General features: G+C 39.7%; 3 protein-coding genes across 8 annotated transcripts in view; 1 reads left to right on the top strand and 2 right to left on the bottom strand.

Moving 5' to 3' along the window:
- Positions 1-179: 179 nt before the first annotated feature.
- riok3 (RIO kinase 3 (yeast)) lies at positions 180-6,556 on the bottom strand. The gene is made up of 13 exons (XM_063874026.1): positions 6,239-6,556; positions 4,772-4,887; positions 4,343-4,488; positions 3,999-4,106; positions 3,797-3,906; positions 3,471-3,614; positions 3,269-3,396; positions 2,798-2,980; positions 2,233-2,392; positions 1,653-1,733; positions 1,438-1,527; positions 1,230-1,346; positions 180-896 (listed from the first exon to the last, which is right to left on the bottom strand). Exons 1-13 carry the CDS (start codon positions 6,266-6,268, stop codon positions 783-785), a joined length of 1,527 nt encoding a protein of 508 aa, XP_063730096.1. The 5' UTR covers positions 6,269-6,556; the 3' UTR covers positions 180-782.
- A 1,330-nt stretch (positions 6,557-7,886) lies between these two features.
- On the top strand, positions 7,887-14,694 carry LOC134883880 (clavesin-1-like). 2 transcript variants are annotated; one of them, XM_063912362.1, is made up of 8 exons: positions 7,887-8,138; positions 9,270-9,843; positions 10,413-10,583; positions 10,875-10,993; positions 11,427-11,601; positions 12,141-12,251; positions 12,490-12,707; positions 12,903-14,694. In XM_063912362.1, the coding sequence occupies exons 2-8, from the start codon at positions 9,745-9,747 to the stop codon at positions 12,979-12,981; spliced, it is 972 nt and encodes a 323-aa protein (XP_063768432.1). In that variant the 5' UTR covers positions 7,887-8,138; positions 9,270-9,744; the 3' UTR covers positions 12,982-14,694. The 2 variants fall into 2 exon arrangements, with proteins under 2 accessions (XP_063768432.1, XP_063768433.1); XM_063912363.1 differs by lacking the exon at positions 12,141-12,251.
- The window catches only part of unm_hu7910 (un-named hu7910), a 24,473-nt gene continuing 18,982 nt past the window's right edge, over positions 13,485-18,975 (bottom strand). For 4 of the 5 annotated variants that reach the window (XM_063912356.1, XM_063912357.1, XM_063912360.1 and 1 more), the window contains 9 exons: positions 18,751-18,901; positions 18,426-18,562; positions 18,229-18,327; positions 17,912-18,001; positions 17,619-17,756; positions 17,408-17,543; positions 17,155-17,246; positions 16,610-16,743; positions 13,485-16,208 (listed from right to left, as the gene is read on the bottom strand). In XM_063912356.1, the coding sequence (XP_063768426.1) occupies positions 16,058-16,208; positions 16,610-16,743; positions 17,155-17,246; positions 17,408-17,543; positions 17,619-17,756; positions 17,912-18,001; positions 18,229-18,327; positions 18,426-18,562; positions 18,751-18,901 (1,128 nt within the window). In that variant the 3' untranslated portion in view covers positions 13,485-16,057. The remainder of the gene's footprint in view (positions 16,209-16,609; positions 16,744-17,154; positions 17,247-17,407; positions 17,544-17,618; positions 17,757-17,911; positions 18,002-18,228; positions 18,328-18,425; positions 18,563-18,750; positions 18,902-18,975) is intronic. The other variant, XM_063912359.1, reaches the window with a different exon arrangement.

Genomic DNA, 18,975 nt, shown 5'->3' with positions numbered 1-18,975 from the left:
AGCCAGGTCGGAAGTCTCCTTGTTTTTGCAGCTGGGAGTCATGGGACAGTCTGGCAATCACGTGCTTACCAGAGAAACACTTCTTGCAGAAATACTACAAAACCTTTGAGGACTTAACGGATAGTACATATACCAATATTTTTCTAATTGAATCAATAAATTAAAAGACAACACAAAACTTTTCATTTGAACTTTTTAATGTCACCATTGGTTTGCTTAAAGTTTCATAACAATTCATTAATATTATTCATTAGGGTCAAAAACACAATAGATTTTCTGAATATCCATCACTGCAAACTAAATCTTCTACATTTAATGACTTCATGCTGAGATTACTTTTAATTTGCATGCATTTTTCCTTCTGCGCTTTGATTTCAGGCACCACAAAAACATTTAATAAGATGTTATCCAGTCTTGATCAATACAACATTGATATATTGCCCAGCCCTACACATAATCCTTCCAAACTCATAATTTAAAATGAACCTCTATGAGTTATCCAGCCGGATAGAAGAGGTCTTGTTGTATTTTTAATGTGATTCTTACAAAACACCGAGATGAAGTCCCCCCCTCTCAGGATTTCAACCTCCAACACGGTGAAGCTCCTCCTGCAGCCAGCAGGAGGCGATGCGTCCTGCTGTGTAAAGGAAGCAGTTGGTGGGGGTTGGCTTGTTGGAGACGGGGAGGCATCCAGACCTCCAAGTGGGGGAGGCCACCTCCATTATCTCCTCTTTTAGAGCATTTTCAACACGTACGGATCGTGAAGAGAGAGCAGCGGGACGTTAGTCATCGGAATCGGGTATTAAAGGAGGATCGCCGTCTTCAGAGGACACAGGAAATGTTTTCTTTCCCCGACGCTGCACATGGTCCTCATTACGCTTCTCATACGCCATTATCTGTCAGAGAAAGAGATAATTAAACTCTATTTCAAGGTGGTTTAATTTATATTTTCAACTTGCTGCTGCAAAATCAATTCTTTGATTTTGTAGGGCTGCACAATATAACCTTTCTGAATCAAAATTGCAGTGTGAATTTGCACCAACACTGTAAGACTACAGTTTTGCATCTTTGAATAAAATAACGATGTATTCAATTAAATTCTGTATGAGTGAAGTGTATTTCTAAAAACAATTATTTTGCCTTTTCAAAAGATGAAATCTGTGTGTGTGTGTGTGTGTGTGTGTGTGTGTGTGTGTGTGTGTGTGTGTGTGTGTGTGTGTGTGTGTTACCTCAGCAATGAACTCTGCCTCGTCCTCGTCCGGGGGTATGGGGATGTTCATACCACTCACAGTGTTGAAAAGTTCGTACACACTCATTGCCTCGCTCACACCTCTCTTCTGGAAGAACTGAGGCAGAAAACACCCAGAATAAATTCACATGAAGAACTGTTGGTAAGAAATATTTTAGGAAGAAGCTGCACGTGGAAGGTAACCTCACAGTTGAAACGTTTCTGCAGTCTCTGAAGAGGAACTCCAGGGCATGAGGATGACGAGGCTCGATGGACTGACTGACATCTATCAACCAAACCTACGGAACAAATCAAAGGAAAATGAAAGTGAGAAAGGAGGAGGATGCAAAGAAGAATGCGAGATAGATTTAAGGGACTTCAAATAAAAAGTAATGAATGGACAGAGAATAAAATATGTCCTTACCTTTCCTTCGTGCCACAGCATGTTGTATTCACTGAGATCAGCATGAACCAGATTACACTCCTGATACATCTGCTGCATCATCTGCAGACACGCAAAAACATCAACAAAATAAGCTTAAAAGCAGATTTGCACGCCCCGTTTTCTGAAGATGTATTAAATATTATAAATATAATACTTAAATATTACTATCCCTATTGTTGTTGGGATTTTCCTATTTGATTTACTTTGCACATGTGTTTTGAACAGTCCTGTATATTTTGTTTTGTATTATTATTTGTCTGATTTTTATTTCTCAAGTTTTAACCACATAGCATTTTGAAGGGGCTATATACAAACACATTGCATTATATTTATTATTAAGAACAATAATAATGGTTATTGATGCGAGTACATTTAGGACTTATTATTTTATCCTAGATTATTGTTGTAAACGTAATTAATTGAAGCATTCTATAAAGTTCCCTTTAAGTTCACTGCTAAATAAATGTATTTCACACTGAATTTATTTTTGCTTACATTTCTGACTGTTCAGTTGCACAGTAAGTAAACAAAGTGCACTTCTTGCTCTCCTGGTACGTACATGTAGGACCTGGTAGAAGGCGTTCTTCATGTCCTCTGAGCCCAACTTCACGTCCTTCAGTTTGGGAGCAGGAATGTGATCTTTCCCGATGAAGGACATCACCAGGATGTGCTTTTTCAACAGCACCACCTCCGGACAGGGGATCTCCGCCTTCTTCATCCTGAACACGAGCGCACACACACACACACACACACACGCGAGACTGATGTTTTAGTTTCATATACAAACATAAAGAAAATAATAGACTCGGGAAATAATTAGGGAAGAAATGCTAAGACTACATAAAACAAGAATAAATATTCATACAATTCCTAGGGAAATAAATAAAAATGACAATTTATGCAAAAGTATATAAAGCAATGAAACAGAAATATCCACTTATGTGACATTTGATCTATGTATTAACACCACTTTAGATTTGAATAGATCCATCAGAATCATGCATTCATTTAACATTCAGCTTGCGGTGAAAAAACTAAACAGGGGAAAAGTATTTGGTTGTAGGTAATAAAGAGGATAACCCTTTAATAAGAAATGAAAGTAATGTTAGGATGAGGGAGATTACCTGGTCAGATTGTGCATCTCCTTCTCGGCCCACAGCCGGATGATCTTTCGGGGGTTCAGCTTGCTGAAGCGGTCGATGAAGCGGTAGTCGTCTTTGATGTAGCGGTCTCTGTTCTTAAACTCGTTCAGCGTCGTCTTGAAGACCTTCAGCACAACTTCACTGGGAACAGGCTGCTCCTCCAGACTAAAGAACACAGAAAGTTAAATGTTTGTGTTAATGGGACAGCTCCGGTTCTATAAATGTATTTTATTTTTAATAAGACATTTCAAATATTGAACATTCGAACATTTCTTATGTTTTGGGATTTTCTCTCCCTGGAAAGGACTTGCTTTAAAAACACTTTATTAATGATTTAAAAAGGACCTTGTTGCTTGCAGTTTGGCCATTTAACTTCTACCCCAGGTAGAGGTAAACATCATCACAACATAAAAGTATTAAAGTGCATTAGTCTTTTTCCTGACATCCACCCACCTCCCTCCGTCAGCATGGAACACCACCGACTCCTTCCCGGTACTGATGCAGCCGTTAATGTTCTCCAGCACGCCGGCGTTCACCATCTTGTACATCAGCAGGCGAGTGCGGGGGTCCACCGCTTGTTCCTGAAGAAAGGCAGTTTTAATATTACGGAGAACGACTATCTTTATTATTATTATTATTATTAAAGTGCACGTACAGCGGTGGAGTGCTCCTTCTTCTCGTGCAGCCGGGCGCTGCGTCTCTGCTCGCTGTAGCAGTGCTGCTTCAGGGAGTTGAACACCTGGTTAGATAACTTCAGGTCCATCCCCAAACCGTCTCCAACATGCACCTCTGGAGCAAACTGCAGCAGGAGGAGAGGGAATAAAAACATTCAGAGCGTTTACAATAGTCCAGCACTCTGGACGTTGGTAAATGAAATGCTCAAAAAGGAAAAATTGAATAATAATGATAACAACATTTTTTAAGGCATTTCAAAACAAAATTTGACCGTGTAATAACAAGTAAAAAACATGCGTGTCCTACATTGTCCATGCGTGCAGTATTCTTGCGTCCGCAGATCTCTGCATCGTGTTTGGTGGTGATGTTCTTTCCTTTCCCAGAGAAGCCTTTCCTAGGTGTAGTCTGAGGTTTATCTGATCGGAACAGGGAAACACATCAGATTTAAATCTCTTAATTGTACTGCCAATGGCTCTGTTATTTTGTCCACCACCTGCAGGGGTCTTACCAGCTTTGTAGGGGTCGTCTCTGGTGTCCTGCCAGTCCACCTCGTCTTCCGAGCTGTCGCAGTCCTCGTAGGGATGAACCATACGGTAGTTCTCAAAGGAGATGGACACTGAACACAAACAACAAACTGTCAGCTTTACATACTTTGTAAATTTACCAGATTCATATGGGAAATGTGTTTCCCCTCTGAAAAAGTGGGGATATAACAGCACAAACCATGCCGGTCATTGACTTACCGTGTAGGTTTTATCTATGAGAATGGTACGAGTCATTTTACTAAACACATTTTATACCACACACATTAGGCAAATAATCAAGTAATAATAATCCCGTTTAAGTAAGAACCTTTGCTGTCTCCGTTGAATTTCTTCTCCTCACGGCGCAGCTGATCATCAAACTCGTGGTCAAACTGCAGCTGCAGCATCTTGGCGAGCATCAGGTCGGAAGTCGTGTCCGAAACGTCCTCCGACAGCAGCAGATCTGCAGCCGGACTGAAACAAAGAGAGAGAGGAAATAAATCAGGAACAGTCAATCATCAAAGAATGTGAGCCTTTTTGTTCTTTACGTTAATGCGTAAACTCAAGGGATTAATCTGAAAACATGTTGCGTTACTTAGGGAAATTGATCATAGATTACCGTGATTAATGTTGTCATTTTATAATCGATCAGCAGCACTCATGTTTACATTTCTACAGACAAGAGATTTAAAATGTTTCTTTATTTGCTGTTTTCATTATACACACATTCTGATTGTGAACACAGGTGAGGACTTACTCAGCGAGGATAGGGAAGGCGCTGTCCTCCTCAGTTAGCTGATTTGCCAGCTGTTCGCTCATCACCTCGGTCAGAGAGCAGGCGGGGGCCGCCGGGGCCACGGACCCCCACGGGCTCTGTTTAAAAGTCACAGAACACATTTATTATCACGCATCAAAACACTACTACTGTTACAATGAGCTGTGAAACAAGAGTAAAAGCAAGTATATTAGCTACACCTCTCTGAAATGATTGTAGTTTAATAAATCTTACATGAAAATAGAGGACTGATCCGTTTAAATCAATGACGTTAGACTAAATAACCAATACAACACTTGGGAACCAACAGCACACCTTACTTCATCCTCAAAAATGATGATTACATTAAATCAACAGGAATCTCAAACATGATCAATTGGGTCATAATAAGACACATTTCACGTATAAATTATCTTATTCATCAAGAAGTTGGACATTTGATATGAGAATGTTCAAAATACTCTGAAATGCTCATTTCCCAAGCACATTTTCAAGGAAAACATATATTTGGTAGCCTGGCAGCAGATATTAAAGCACCTTTGGACTTTGTTTTGGAATGAGATAGCCAGCAATGTATTAAGAGAGCTTGAGTCATAAAAGCATTATACAGTCTGAGGTCATAACAGGATCAAGAGAGGCAGAGGCAAGTTCAGGCATGTCTGAGTTCAGTCCCACACCCCTGGGGGGTTTTTAGGGCCATGGTTGGGGGGGTTAAACTATTCTTATTAATATAATCAAGATATACAATTAAGGTTTATTTAATTAATGTATTATCTGCCATTTAGTCCAGTGCCACAAAGGTCTCTCTGTTCCACCATGTCTCCTATGTCAGATTACATTATAAAAACATTGAACATGGTTGTATTAAACAACAGTAAGTCAGTGAACACATTTGTTACCAATTGAATATAAATTAAACTGTGGATTTCACAGATGGTATTATTTTATACATGATTAAAGGGGAAAATGTTTAAACGTGGAGGCACATTTTAGGACGAGAAATTGTACGGTGATCATCGTCTTCAATAAGTAGTTAGTCATAATGTCTGACTTTGTATTCCTCATATTTAGTTTGTATGGATCCTTTATAATACATTCTCAGTTAGAATTGTTGTTGTCCTTTAATGTGTTTTTTCAGCTATAATGGCTTACTAGCACCTGAGTTGAAGTGATTATCGCAATTAACAGTGTATTTTTGAGTGGAACTTATGACAACATATCTGTGATCATGGCACACCCAGTGACCGGAACCCTGGCAGCTGTGGACTTGTGCGTCCACTCACAGTGAGCTAAATTCTGCCTTTTAAGGAAACGACAGTCAAAGAGGCCATGATAGACAACAGCTAAACAGAAGCTAAAGATAACAAGCTAGGTAGCTAACTGGTATAGCTTCGTGGATTTGAAAACAATTTAAGGTATAACATGCAATCAAAGGATTCAAAATCCTACCTTTGGCGTTTCTACTCCTATTTGATCCATGATTAAAGCAACTTCGATTCGTCGATGTTTTACTTGAAGAATGAATGGTGGCTAGCCGCTGAGGTAATGTTAGCGCACTGCGGTGAGGGCAGATCTGGCGACGAAAAGGTCCTGAAAAAGAGAGGCTATAACAACGTCCCAAAATGTGACTGCTACAACAATTGTATGAACTTCAGTAAGTGTAAGAGGATAATGTTCGAGCTGGTTTTTGAAATAAGTTTAGGTAAACGAGGTAGATACGACTTCTTTGAGGAGTTTCGCAGCTGAGTGGACCCTGGCACAACAGGAAATACGTCACTAGGCAGCGAGGCCAACGTACGCCTTCATAATAAAAGCCATGTTGTCACGTGTATAATTGTGATTTGAAATATCATGCAAAAATCAGTTACTTCAAAATAACGAAGGAATGAAATAGCACAGCGTATGGGATATAAGATGTAGTATTAGTTAAAGCAATATAACATAAGATAATATATAGCAACACATGATTGAATGGAATGGTATGTCAAATATGTAAGATATTTCATTCAAATTCCGAAGCTTTAATGTGATATACAAGCGATAGTGTAGAAATGGAAATGAAAATCTTAGGTCCTGAGCTCTAACCATCCAACAAAAACTGTAGATAACGAGTATAACATGTTACAGCATAGTAGTGTATTATGATCTTAAATGGATAAATACAGTATAAAATACAACATTTCAATTGAACACACATTTCCTTACAGGGATAAATAAAGGTTCACCTTATCTTATTCATTGAGTATTGTACAGTAATGATTTCTAATGTTTTAATTTTCATTTAATATATCTATCTACCATGTATTACAAGATAAAGTCAGCAAAATCGAAGTAAGCATATACTCTAAAACAATATATAAAATACTGCTTAAGTAGAAGAATGTATTTTGTTTGGCGGATTTTTCCCATGCATTTAAATGTTCGCGTGCACTTGTGCTCGCACCAGCCGCTTCGCACGCGCAATCAATCTACAATCTGTCCAGGGTTCCTCGTGAACGCGCGTGGCCGTCAGCTGCTGTCATGCAGGCAGGTAGGTCGTCAAACAGGAAACGATTGTGGCTTCAAATTAAAAGCTTGGAATTTGTTGGCATCTTTTGTCAAGATTTTTTTCATTTATGTATGTTTGCAATTTTGTTGAATGCAAAACATGTTTCTGTATGTCATTTCTTTCTTTAGTGTCTATATGTGCTGCTTTAGTTGTTTGTATGTGTTAAAGTAGTCTTGTTTTGTTTTTTTCTATTATTTGCTTATTACATTTTTTTCTGTAATTGTTAATTAAACATTTTAGGTATGCAAAATATATCTGGATGCAAAATGCTCTATGGTATTTTTTTATACAAATAGGTATTTTCACATGTTTACAGTATACTTTATAAAGAATATATGCAAGTCAAATATATTCTATACAAAAAAATAAATATAATAATGTGAATTAAATATAGTTAATCAAAAATAAATACATGAAATAACTAATTTAAGATTGTTAATGAGCACAATACATTAATGTTGTAAATGTAATCTCTGAGCAAATACAATTTCCTTTTGAAAGTGCTGACCGGAAGCAGTGTTCTTTATTTTGAAAAGCTTGACGGTTCGGTAGCATCCTGACGTCTTCTCGGAGCACAAAGTAAAAACGCATCTCATCAGAGGGATGCTGCTACAAAGCCTGAACGGATATTACAAGGACGGTCTTTAAACAACTCTGAGGCGTTCAGGGAAGCTTTCATTTAAATTCTATGATTTTTAATTTGGACGGCAATCTGTTATTTTGTCCGCGGGATACCGATGGCCACCAGCATCAGCACCAGCAGCACCGGAGGGCCGTGGATTCAACCAGCACACCTAGCAGGTCGCTCCTCTGTCACTGATTTAATGCTGTGATGTTACAAATATAATTAAAATACAATAAAATGCATGCATAAGAGATGACTTCTGGAGGATTTTGTCATTTTTTATCCTTGAGAGGACATTTAGCGAGGATACACGCGCACCTTCATATCATGAGGGTGACTTTTATCATTACACTGACCGGGGAAATGAATATACAATAATTCCCATTAAATTCAACCATTTACCTTCAATATAATGTGCAATAACAGCCACATCCGGGCACTTTAGGGTATAATGTTTGATCTCAAGGATGGAAATGTAAAACAGAGCCTTGTGGGACCTTCAAGTGTCTCAGTTTTTTTCATGATCTGTCTCTGTGGACAGATTGGACGACATCTGACACAATTAATGTGCAGGCAGATGGGGATGAGTTGGGGGTGGAGGGGGGTGAAAAGAGCAGGGAGGGGGGTCATCTGAGATAAAGATAGCATTTATTGATCCCTTTAACTGAGAAACAGCAGCAGAAGTGCAAGAACAGATGATATTTACAAATATAATGAACTAAAGTCTATATAAAGAGCATGTCCCATTTGAAAAGTAAAGGATATTAGAATAGTAATTTTAGAATGATTTAGTGTATTATGGAGGACTAAAGTTGCCATTATAATACAAAATGTACATGGATATAATTACAAATAATAAATGTAGATATTTTAAATTTGACATGAGTTGTTTTATTGATTTATTTGTAGATTTTCAAACTTATTATTTTTTCTTTATATTTTTATTTCTTTTCCTATTTGTTTAGCTCTTTAATTGTTTTAACGTTTTATTTATTTTCTCTGCATATTTTTGTATATCAACCTGTACTTTTAAATAATGAAAAGGCATTCATTTATTATAATGTCTGCTTTAGCTCTATAGTACAGAGGACAAAAATACATTACGTAAATGCAATAAAACAAGAGTCTGCATTGGGCCCTTAAAAAATCATTAATTAAGCATGATTATTCACAACAAATATAATGAAAACAAAATAGTTGCAGGCTTTTATTTTAAAATACATCATAATAAACCCCTGAAGAAATGGACTAATTAAAGATATGTGTAATATTTCTACTATACCTGTACTGTCTCCTCTCTCCTGCAGGCTGAGACCTTGCTCCATTGCCTGACCTTTGACCTTCGACCCCTGCAGAAAAACAGCAGACTGATCATCATGATGCAGCCAAGAGCTGACTGATAAGAAACCGGTAATAAAAGCTGAAAGATGACAGAGAGTCGGAGGAGGAGGGAGCTGAAAGACACTAAACGGGAGGAAAAGTAGGACAAAATCCCAAAAGGATGTGAATGTCGCACCGACACTGACCTGTTTCTTCATTTAAACCACCTGCAACAAGCTTCATGAAAAACCAAAACACGTTCAGCTTCCTGCAGAAATGTGAGAGGAAGACAGCAGCGTGATTGTCTCTTACCAACGAAATCTGTAAATGTGGAGTTTAAAATCAGAGACAGCAATTAAGATTGTTTCACAACAACGACCAAATCAACACGATTGTACGACAAACTTTTCTGGAGAGTTGTTGGAATAAAACTTGAATCTGTGCAGAGACTTAATTTTCACGATGACGCACCTCCACGCCGGCCTGAGCGCAGAGACGACGGAGAAAGCTCGTTTAGAGCTGAATGAAAACCCTGACACACTGCATCAGGACATCCAGCAGGTAATTTTAACTATCAATTTGATCTTAATTAAAGATATGTCCAGCGCAAACAGGGAGACCAACATACAGTTTTAAAAATGCTGAAAAAAACATATTTTAATGCAGAATATACAGGGAAATGAGTCACTAGAAAAAGAAAAAGGAAAATAATAAATTGGGAAATATACAAGTCAACAAATAGCAGAATCAAAACACAAGTATTTGTCGAAACTTAAAAACATATTAGTTATTTTTTCCGCTTGCTTGGAATCCGCATTAAAAAAGAAAAGATACATCTAAGACAACAACGTTAATATGTAACATGGATGATTCATTATTTCATTTGACTTCTTTATAATTGGGGTTTTTAGAACTGCATCTATTTGTTATTTGGTTTATTTATCTCTATGGTCGCTTTAGCCCTCCATAAACTAATTAAATAAAACCTATTGACATGCGGTAAAGCTTCAGGATCTAATTTGAGCTAAATATGTCCCAAAATATTGGTTCATTTTTGGTTTAGATTAGGATGAATTCTTTCCTTTTGCACCAAATAACCTTTCACTGCTCATCCTGTGTTTTTTCTGGAGGTGCGGGACATGATCGTGACGCGGCCGGACATCGGTTTCCTGCGGACGGACGACGACTTCATCTTACGCTTTCTGAGAGCAAGGAAGTTCAACCAGACGGAAACCTTCCGGCTGCTGGCCCAGTACTTTCAGTTCAGACAGCAGAACCTCGACATGTTCCAGAGCTTCAAGGTTCGCTTCTCTGGGTTTTACCATTTAATATCGGGTTTCAACCCTAGAAGTGTCAGAATTCTACTCAACACTGTCTTTGAGAGTTCATTTGCTGAAACAGATAGGAGCTATTCTTACAGTGGTGATTAATATTCCATTGATTATAATAAGAACTAAAATATTAATAATCTTGTTTGACCAAAATCATCAACACTTTTCTTGTCAGTATGTAAGAGTGCTGTCCAATCCTTGTTAACTTGTTTTTTGACCTCCCCCGGTGTTGTTATTAAAATGGGATCTGTTTCCTGCCAGGTGGACGACCCCGGAATAAAGCGAGCTCTGATGGACGGCTTCCCAGGTGTACTGGAGACTCCGGACCAACATGGCCGGAAAATCCTCATCCTGTTTGCCTCCAACTGGGACCAGAGCAGGTAAAAAACACACACACACACACACACACACACACACACACACACACACACACACACACACACACACACACACACACACACACACACACACACACACACACACACACACACACACACACACACACACACACACACACACACCTATTGATGGAAACACAAAGTGCCTAATGATTTGTTCCTGTATTTACAGTTGCGCTCTGTTTAACTAGCGACAAGCTGATTAATATCCTCACCTTAACCTTCCTCCTTCTCCTCTTCTTTTTTATTCTTCCTGCTCACATCGTCTTCATCTTCTTCCCCCCCGCTTCTTCTACTTCTTCTTTCTTCCTTGTTCCCTCTCCTCCACTCTTTCCTCTACCTCATTCTTCTTTTCTTTCACCTGCTCTCCCCACTCTTTTTCCTTTCTTCCTCCTCCCCTCCTCCCCCCCCTCAGGAACTCTTTCACAGACATCCTGCGTGCCATCCTCCTCTCCTTGGAGGTGCTGATAGAGAATCCTGAGCTTCAGATTAATGGATTCATCCTGATTATCGACTGGAGCAACTTCTCCTTCAAACAGGCGTCCAAACTGACGCCCAACATCCTGAAGCTGGCCATCGAGGGGCTGCAGGTAGGCGCACACACACACACACACACACACACACACACACACACACACACACACACACACACACACACACACACACACACACACACACACACACACACACACACACACACACACACACACACACACACACACACACACACACACACACACACACACACACACACACACACACACACACACACACACACTTTCAAAACGCCCCTCCTTGTTACTTCTCCTGTTTCCTTCCCTCTTTTGTTTCCACCCCTTGTTTCCTCTCGTTTCGTCACCTTCCCTTGTTTCCTCCTATATCCTCTTGTTCTGTCTCCTCTTCTTGTGTCTTCTGGTCTTTTTCCTTTCTCCTCCTTTTTCATCTCCTCTCCTGTTTTCTTTTCTACTTCCCCTCTCCCCGATTTCTTTCATCTAATCTCCTCTTCTTCTGTCCCTCTTTCTTTTCAGTTTTTCTTTCCTCTACTTGTCTCTTCTCCTTGTTTCCTCTCCTTTCATGTTTCTTTCCTGGTGTCCTGGTGTCTCTTCACCTCCTTGTCTCCTCTCCTCAGGACAGTTTTCCGGCTCGGTTTGGAGGGATCCACTTTGTGAATCAGCCATGGTACATTCATGCCATGTACACCATCATCAAGCCTTTTCTTAAGGACAAGACCAGGAAAAGGGTAAAAAAGTGTTTTGTTTTGATGTCTTCTGTTTCTGTCTCCCATCTGTGTTTTATTTTTTCTTATACCCTCTCATTGTTTCCCATCCTCAACTCATTTCCTATCCTTGCATCCTCTCCTCTGCTCTACTTACTTGTTCCCTCTCCTTTCCACCCCAGTTTTCTCTACATCTCCTTGACTCCTCTCTTCTCCTGATCTTCTGACCTCCCTCACCATGCGTCTAATCCTCTCTCCTCAGATCTTCCTCCATGGGAACAACCTGAACTCGCTGCACCTCCTCCTGCAGCCGGAGTGTCTCCCCTCAGAGTTTGGGGGGACTCTACCTCCATACGATATGGGGATCTGGGCGAGGACGCTGCTGGGACCCGACTACAGTGATGAAACCGAGTACACACTGACCTATGACGCTCTGCACGTGAGGGAGAGCTGCGGGGGAGACAAGGACCTGATGAAGAGGTGAGGGGGCGGGGAGACAGGTACACTTTAAAGAGGTGAGGGGGAGTCAAGGACCTGATGAAGGGGTGAGTACCTTCTTTTCCAACTTCCTCCTTCTTGCTACCGTCTTCAACTCCCTCCTCCTCCTCCTCCTCCTCCTCCTCATCCTCCTCCTCCTCTCTTGAGTTTCTGATTAATTTCCTCTCTGGGTTTCAGGTCTCAGTCGGTGGTGGAACCAGGAACTCTCCGGCAAACAGACAGAGAGACCAGCACGCCGCTCCTCGCCCTGGACTGAACACACACACACACAGACACACATACATACACACTAGAGCCGTCACACACAACGCTTCACACACACATCATGTACAGACAGCAACAGACATCCACTTTTAGAAACACAGCTGTGTATTAAGCTGGTGGTGTCCTTTAGCAACATGAACTGTGGCAGTGAACTTCCTGTACGCACGCACACACAAACACAGTCTGTCTCTGAGCCGTATAATGCCTCCCAGCTGAGCCTCTCTGCAAAAGCAGCATCTGTCAACAACAACAAACACACACAGTCTGAAGTCTATGTTTGTGTGTGTGTGTGTGTGTGTGTGTGTGTGTGTGTGTGTGTGTGTGTGTGTGTGTGTGTGTGTGTGTGTGTGTCACCTTCAGCTTCAAGTTTTATTTTAGTAATTGTCAGAAACAAGTGGGAATGTATGAGGAACATTCAGTCTGTTTCTGAGTCTGAAACTTTATTTAAACCTCAGAAACAAACGCTGACAAAATATAAAATCAGATCCATAAAAATGACGAAACATTTACGGTGGGTTCCACCAACAAGGATCTCTAGACAGAAAGCATTTGTTGTTAATAATCAGTAATAGTGTAGGGGAGAGTTTCACTCTATTTTTCCCTTAATCAAAATATTTTGATGCCATTGATCCACACTGACTAATATGACTTTACTCATCTAAAAGGAGGATTAATTATAGTAGTTCAAATAAAAGTTGCTATCCTAAATAAAGCTGTTTTAGGAGGAAGAAACCCTTGATTTTAACCAAGAGAAAATGTGATTTAAATTCATCAAATGGAAAAGTTTCACATTTATTTAGGTTTGAATTCGTGGTGCAATAGAAACACATGTTTTTTAATGACTAAAGAAGTTAAGACAACCCTTGTTGGTGAAACTCAGCCTCACATGTTTGAAAGAGCATCTTATCTTTTGCTTTCTGATCTTAAATCTACAGTTAGTTTCAGGTAACTGACAGGGCGGCTCTAACTTCTTTATCTACTTGCTGGAGTTTTTCCTTAAAATATTTATCAAATACTTTGTATTTTTCTGACATTAATGTCCCGATATTCTGAAAGAGAAAGAAATTCATTAAAACCAAGAGAAAGACGCATAAGAAACCTCACTTTGGTAGAATAATTTCACCTTTTTTCTTTCTTGTAAAAACCACAAATCACAGGCACGTTTTTCTAAATAAAAGCAGTGCACATGTTGCCACAAAGCGCTAGACACGATAACGGGATCACATGCATGAAAAGTTCAAATCTAATATTCTACCAGAGTGAAATATTTCTTTCAGATAAAGTATTGTGCTGTGAAGAAACCATAGGATGCCAAATCATCACCTTAACTCTCGACTGAAGTGTCGGGAAAGATTGTTTTTATTGAAATCTAACTTATTCATATTATGAAGATTGTACATTATTGTTATAAGTATTATCACACTGCAAAATACTGACACACTTGGCCAATTGTATCCTGAGATATTTCAAGTCTAATTATCATCCTGCCCTCTAAAACATTTCATGTACCGCTGAGGAAAGAAAGGTTAATGCAGGTTGATCATTTGACCAAATATCTTGGTTTAATGTGGAGTATTTGTACATTATTAAAGGCCAGTCTGTCATGATTGTTTGCAGTTTGACTCATCATCAGGGCTACACTGATCTCCACTCGACTGTAATGTAATGTATTTCCTTTCAATGAATGTATTGAAGTAAACATTTACACCAACGGGAATGTGCTGTGATTCATTTAGGGATGGGGCTTTTACTTTGGAAGGGAACAAACGTGTCACAAAAATCCAAAGAAACACACACACTTTTTCTGAGTGGTTTTTTATTTTTTCTGAATTTTTCATTTATTTTTAATATAAATATAAATCATCTTTAACAACATCTTGTGTTTTCTGTGCAAACGTGATGAAAAAGTAAAACTGAAAACTTGATGAATTGAAAGAAAATGTGGTAAAAATGAAGGCTTTTTTCATAAAATGCAAGAAAACCTTATCTTAACTGGGTTAGACATTTTAAAGTGAAATGAGAATATTTTAATTATACGTTTTAGTGTTTCAAAACTATTTACAATTCACATCTTGAATATAAAGTAAACTTTTTTTGTTGGCGATAAATGTTGACGTTTATTACGGCCATTGTAGGTGAAACTAAAATATGAAGCCTGGGTAATGTTCTGAGAAATAAGCTTTTAAGTAAGTAATTTAATATGACTCTTAGATGATATGACAATTAATGAGGAAAAGTTGAATATTAATACTTGAATATTTCCCAAAATTATAGTGGTTGCTTTGCAAAAATGGAGTGAGAAAGAGTCCTTATTCTCAGTTAAGTTATTCCTTTAATCTAAGAGAATATCTAAAGTGTATTTCCTGTGGGCTTGTGAGGTTTTCTTCTTGTTAATTGCCGGTTGTTTTTTTGCGTAATTAGTGATTTTAATTTCAGAGTTTTTTTTGTTCAACTTCCAACTCTAGTGAAAATTCTTTCTTGCAGGTTTATGCTTTTTTTTCGGTGATTCACTAATTTAATGTAAAGGAGTTATCCTCTCATAAACGTAGCACTTATATCTTGGACTTTCTGTATATTCTTTTCACAGAAAATGTGCCTCCTCCCTGTTTGCTTACATACAATGGCTCCAATATTCTGTTGTATGAAACACCAGAGAGCTGTGTTTGTTTCCAGGCTGATAAACATGTCTATATTTGTGAAAAAAATGGCTTTGCAGATGACGTCCATTTCCTCCCTCCGAAAAAATCCAGATCCAGTAAGAACACTTTAAATCCATCACAGGAAATAACCCGATCAAACAGGGTTAATCTGGGCTAAAAGACGTACCGTAATATGTGTGTTTTTTGTGAAAGGTTGTAAAGTCAGTAGTAACTTTTCATTTCCATCCTTCAGTCTGATACTCCGATCCTTCGTCAGACTGTTTTAGTAGTTTATCCACAAAACAAAGTTTAAAAAGCGTCCCCATTCCGTCGTGATTCTCCTCAGAGTTTTTTTTAAATCAGATCTTCCACAGAAGGAGAAGCATCTGATGAGTGTGTGAAACTCTTACCAGGTGTGTGTGTGTGTGTTTAAATGGCGCTGAGGGTCTGCCGCTGGTACGCTGTCAGCTCGGGGTGCCACACGTCCACGATGAAGATGAGCCGGTAACTGTCGGCATCCTGCCAAACCTCGTGCTCGAAGGAGTCGTCAAAGATCAGGACTTTACCCTCCTCCCACTCCCTGAAACACAGGAAGAAGAAACCGGAAGTTAGCGAGGTTAAAACGATCAGTTAACAAATGGTCTTACACACATGCTTTTATTTTGAAATGCTTGTCCAAGTGGCCCTCCATCTTGTTGTTTTTTTCTGTATCTGGTGATGTAAATACTAACAACAGCATGTATCAGTGAGCAGACATAATGTGTGCTTTTATTTTGAAATGCTTCTGCAAATTGGCCTTAACTTAGTTTGTTTTTGGGGGGTTAATGTTTCCCCTTCCATTGAATTTCTTTCTTTTTCAGATCATCAGGACATTACATCCTCAGTCTGTTGAAGTGTAGCATGAATGTTATGGACATGAGAAGATGAGGGAGGAGGAAGAAGATAATGATGATGCATGATGAAGATGAAGAGGAGCAGTACCTGGTGATGTCGGTGCAGCGGATCCTGCAGCCATGTTTGGGGATGACGAGGCCGAGGTGCATCCTCAGTCTGCAGTTAGTGGGGCCGGTGTGAGGCCACACATGAGTACCTGGCTGCATCACAGAGAACTTAATCTGCACACACGCACACACACACACACACACACACACACACACACACACACACACACACACACACACACACACACACACACACACACACACACACACACACACACACACACACACACACACACACACACACACACACACACACACACACACACACACACACACACACACACACACACACACACACACACACACACACACACACACCATCAGAAATTCCTTACTAATAATAACTGACTTGATAGATATTTAAATATTAGTGTATTGGTCTACACTAATCTTCCCCAACAGAAAATGAATACTAAGCTTCTTAAGTCTTGCCCCTTTTAAAAACATTATTTTTAATCAAAAAACCAGACTTCATGATATAACCTGTGTTATTATCATTAGCACCATGTGTGTGTGTGTGTGTACCTGTCCTCTCTTGCAGCCTGTAGCCTCGGAGTATCTCTCCAGCAGTGCGCAGGTCTTCGGGACTCCCTGACAGGCGTTTCCTGATTTTTTTCCTGAAACACAAAACAATACAGTCACCCCTTATTATTGCTGCACTTAACATTTATATAATTGTTATAATTGATTTACTATGTTCATGTTAATGGAATCTGATCATTTATTTGCAGAAAAGAGAACTGTTCTCTTATTTTTTTCTGTATATTTCTATGAGTACCTTGTTGCCAAAGTGTGTTCTGTCCCCACTCTCCTTTCTCCCTCAGGTTCTCTTCCTCCGGGACGAATGACCCGGTGTTCTGGTCCATCACGGCCAGAGCCTCGTCCCTGATTGTCCTCCAGTTCCTCTCCAGCGTCTACACACACACAGCTCTGGTTTTAAACACTTTTATTGAATAAAACCAGCGTTTTTAAACTTTAAAGAACCTTACCTTCACCAGGTCGGTGTATCCAGTCTCTTTAGGCGTCCACCAGGGCTGAGCTTTCAGACCTGCCACGTTGTACAGAGATCTCTGCCACACCGACGCAAAGTGACCACGCTTATGACCCAACTCATACCAGTGATAGGCCTGCAGAAAAAAGAGGCATATTATGAGCAAGATTTTATGTAAGACTTAACTAAGTTGATATGATAGTGATAGAGATGCAGAATATTGTAATAAAGCAAAACATAAGCTGGTGTCGGATGAGTGTTTTTTTAGTTTTGTGGGTCAATGTTACTCACAGAGTTGTCTCCGACCCTCTGCAGGGCGTCACCAAGATGGAAATAAAAACGTCCATCATCTGTTCCCGGTTCCCCCGACTCCAAACCCTCCTGCAGGGACAGAGGAGGCAGGGAGGAATAGTATTTATTATTTCATCATGCAAAACCAGTGCAGCTCAATGTGATGAATAACAGTCCTCACAATTTCACATGCAACAGTGCATACACAATTGTGTGTGTGTGTGTGTGTGTGTGTGTGTGTGTGTGTGTGTGTGTGTGTGTGTGTGTGTGTGTGTGTGTGTGTGTGTGTGTGTGTGTGTGTGTGTGTGTGTGTTTACCTTTAGGTACGGTATACTCTCTGGGATCTTATTGTCTGACTTCAGGATGAATCCAAAGTGAACTTTAGCGAAGCCGTTACTGGGTTCCAGCGCCAGAACCTGAGTAAAAAGACAACCAAACAGAGACAAAAGAAATACTTTTACACACTTCTAAAACAAGTAGGGACAGGTGTGTGTTTAACAGCACATAAACACACCTCCTCAAACACCTTCCTGGCGCCCTTGTTGTCTCCCAACAAAAGGTGAGCGACACCCAGTTCGTTCTTCAGTTCGATATCTTCCGGAAAGATCTCCACCAATTTCTCCAAAGTCGCCAGAGAGCCATGTATCCGACCTGACAGACACAGAAAATAAAGTTTAAAAGCAAAGCAGAAAGGCACTTATTATATCAGGGGACACAAGAACGTAATAGGAAATAGTCTAAAGACAGTGGACACAACTTCCAGGAGTGAAAGAGGTTTTGAGTAGTAGTAGTATAGTACATATAGTACTATAGTTGTATACTAGTATAATGAGTATTACCAAGAAACTGCTGCCTCTCGGCGCGTCTCTTTAGCGCAGCCCTCAGGAGGTCAGAGGTCACGTCGGGCAGCTCTGCAGCCTCTCTGTACGAGTTGATGGCTTTCTGCAGCAGGTCATTACTGCGCTGCTTCTCCGCAAGGTAGTCCTCCGTCTGCAGAAATGCATCAGTTGAATGCAGTCGGTACAGAATGGTGTTCCAATGTGCAAGTATTATATGTTTAGTAT

This window comes from Eleginops maclovinus, chromosome 21, assembly GCF_036324505.1.
Source record: "Eleginops maclovinus isolate JMC-PN-2008 ecotype Puerto Natales chromosome 21, JC_Emac_rtc_rv5, whole genome shotgun sequence".
In the NCBI taxonomy this organism is placed as follows: Eukaryota; Metazoa; Chordata; class Actinopteri; order Perciformes; family Eleginopidae; genus Eleginops; species Eleginops maclovinus.
Note: the sequence above shows the minus strand (reverse complement) of the source record. Positions and strands in the feature narration are given on the sequence as shown.